This window comes from Sinocyclocheilus grahami, unplaced genomic scaffold (assembly GCF_001515645.1).
Source record: "Sinocyclocheilus grahami isolate Dianchi unplaced genomic scaffold, SAMN03320097.WGS_v1.1 scaffold467.1, whole genome shotgun sequence".
Classification (NCBI taxonomy): domain Eukaryota; kingdom Metazoa; phylum Chordata; class Actinopteri; order Cypriniformes; family Cyprinidae; genus Sinocyclocheilus; species Sinocyclocheilus grahami.
In genome coordinates this window covers 540352-543139 of record NW_015505646.1, presented here as the reverse complement: position 1 = coordinate 543139, position 2788 = coordinate 540352, and the positions used below count along the sequence as shown (strand labels likewise).

Below are 2788 nucleotides of genomic sequence, written 5' to 3'. Positions count from 1 at the left end.
GCAGACAGTGAGGAAGCATTGTGACACTGTGACACCAACAGTGGAAGCTTTAGCTGAGGAGGTTGGCTGGAGGACAATTTTCTTCACCAACAAGCTGCAGCTGCAGATGCAGATTAGTCGCCGGAAGCAGAAGGAGAATCAGCCCTGTGAGGATAAAGATGAGCCAAGTTCCTCTTCAGTACCTTTGGAATAAATGTTTGAAGACTGTTTACAAAGCCTTTTTTAAGTCTGATCAAGACTTCATGGAACGCCATTTTTGCTTGCACTGAAGATTCACTCTTGCAAATAGTGTGCCCAGTGACTTTGTTGATCTGGCAGACTATTACATTCACTCAAATCTAAAAAGTTTTTTAGCCAAAGAACCAGTTTTAGGTGTATGTATATATATATATATATATATACACTCTGCATTTCACAACTTGTAAAACTCATGATAGCTCATTTTCTGGCATAATTATTGCAGCTTGTGTTTTCTCTACTTCACCATACATAACTCCCACAGTTCCAACAGTATTGTCCTGTGTACTGTCCATGCCAATTTTTGTATTTTGAATAGTAACCTAAAATTTTGAATGTTATGTTGTTGCAAGAACAGTCATGTTTTGTTCGTTAAAAATAAATATTGCATTTCAATAATATATTCTGTAATATAATTCTATAATATATTATACTGTACATTCCAATATTTCAATTATTTAGTAAAAACACTGGAATAACAATTACCATATAAGTTTCCAAAGAAAAAAAAAAATTCCAATCCAATTATTTCACAGCTCATCTGTTGCTGTATTCCTTTGAACCATAACCATGTAACCATGGCAATCTTTAATGAGCTTTAGCAGTCATTAAACGTGTCAACACCAATCATATCTCAAATATTCACAGCCATTGGAGAAGTGCCAAATTAACACCTCGGCTCTCCTTGATAATTTTAAATAACGGTATGCTTGAAATAATAAGACTTGAGTTATTTAAGAGCATGTGGTTAAAACACATCTCTCATAAGCTCAGTAGATAACTGTTGCGTGGCATTGTGTCACAACAAAGGAAAAGACCAAGGGTGCTTAGGGGGTTGGAAACCTGAGGCGCTGTGTCTAGACTGCTGGCTGCAGGTGAGAATCACTCAGACAATCTGCATCTGTGAATAAGCATGACAAAGACCACAGGGAAGGATACTGAAAGGCAAAATTGTTCATTTTGGCTCCAAACAAGCTGAAGAGGAAGGTGATTCTAAGAATGAATATGATTTATTAATCAAGCTCCAGTAACAAGTGACAGATTTAAAAAATGACTAACACCAGTGATCGGATGGATTTGGCTTTTGTGCTTCAAACAGGTGAGTGGATTTCTAGTTTTCTTACACTTAACTGCAAAATTTGTACTTGTGAGTTTTCTTGATCGTCCACTCCTGTAGACTCGTTGCTGTCATAAAAAGCCTGTCGGATTTTATCGTTGTCATATAGCTGACTTCATATTCAGACTTCATATCTCCATGTAACATTGTCGGGTTTTTTTCAGGGTTCACTAGCTCCGATCTAGCTGATAACAATAGACTTTTGGAGACTGTAAAAGCATTTGTCCACTTTGGAGCTTTCATTGTCACTGGTCTCTTTACCTGCCTCATCATAGCGACAGTGTGGCACAACCAGGGGCTGCGTCAGAACTCTCGCTATCTTCTGTTGTGTCAGCACTGTGTCTGTGTGACCGGCTTCAACATAATGGGCGCAGTCGTACACAGCCTTCGCAGCCTACGTTGGCCAATCTCTCGAATCCTCTTCGACCTGCAGGTTGTGATGGCACGAGGTTTGATGATCACCCTCACACTGATGTCCATCAGCACTTGTCTGTCCATTTGCATGCCACTCCGCTACCCCATTCTGGTCCAGCGCTTGCACCGCTGGGTTGCATTGATAGCTTGCATTCTCACCCTGCTCAACCCCGTTGTGTTCACTGTTCTAGCCTGTGTGCGCTTTCCGTGGGACTACGTGGTAGGGCTGGACACCGAGTGCTCTACGGCATTGGAGGGCACCGCGTGCATCGCCAGCGCTTTAGCATTGCTGTTATTGCTGGTGCTGCTTATTATCATAAGCTACATGGCGATTTACCTGGAAGGCAGACGTGCTGGCCATTTCACGCGATCCAACAGTAAAGGCCGCCGCACTATTCTCATCCACAGTCTGCAGATGAGCCTGCACATTCTTCCCTCTCTCATCATCATTTCCCGGCATCAGGAGGCGCTCCCCATAGCAGTGTCGATTTTCATCCTCTTCAGTTTTGTGCAGTCCCTGAGCCCTGTGGTGTTCGGCCTCCGCTGCAAAGAGCTCTACAAGGAGATGCCACAATTTCTGCCATGCTTCTGGGGAACCTGTGGCAGCTGTAGTCACATTGGGAGCATGGAGAGCACCAGTACTGGGACAATAACCAGTGCGAAGACTGCCGCCAGCATAGAGGCTAACGCCTCCACCTGTAAGGCCACCAGGACCCCATCTGCCATTACCACAGAGCATGAGGGCGAGAATGAGAGCTCAGACTTCACCGAGTTAACTGTGTAAGTTAAAAACAAGTGGGTTGAGGTGGACAAAATCTCAACAGTATTAACAGATAGTCGATATTTCAAAATGCATCTGAGACAGTAGCCTCTTTTCTGAAAACATGGAATATGGAGCTCAAGAGAAGAGACGAAAGTCATATTGATTCCTAACTTTTGAGTGGTGGTCGTTGACACTTTGTCTATGAGTGTTTTTTAGTCATATGAAACCTTCATTATGAACTTCATAATCATGAGGTC

The 2788-nt window shown here is 42.7% G+C and overlaps 2 protein-coding genes across 2 annotated transcripts in view; both read left to right on the top strand.

Annotated features, from left to right (window-relative positions):
* The window catches only part of fbxo36b (F-box protein 36b), a 2952-nt gene extending 2671 nt beyond the window's left edge, over positions 1 to 281 (top strand). Inside the window, exon 4 of the mRNA XM_016235417.1 lies at positions 1 to 281. This exon is cut by the window's left edge and continues 13 nt beyond it. Coding sequence (XP_016090903.1) covers positions 1 to 193 — 193 coding nt within the window. The 3' untranslated portion in view covers positions 194 to 281.
* Positions 282 to 1222: 941 nt separating this feature from the next.
* LOC107553242 (olfactory receptor 2T2-like) lies at positions 1223 to 2552 on the top strand. The gene is made up of 2 exons (XM_016235411.1): positions 1223 to 1336; positions 1519 to 2552. Exons 1-2 carry the CDS (start codon positions 1288 to 1290, stop codon positions 2550 to 2552), a joined length of 1083 nt encoding a protein of 360 aa, XP_016090897.1. The 5' UTR covers positions 1223 to 1287.
* Positions 2553 to 2788: the final 236 nt, after the last annotated feature.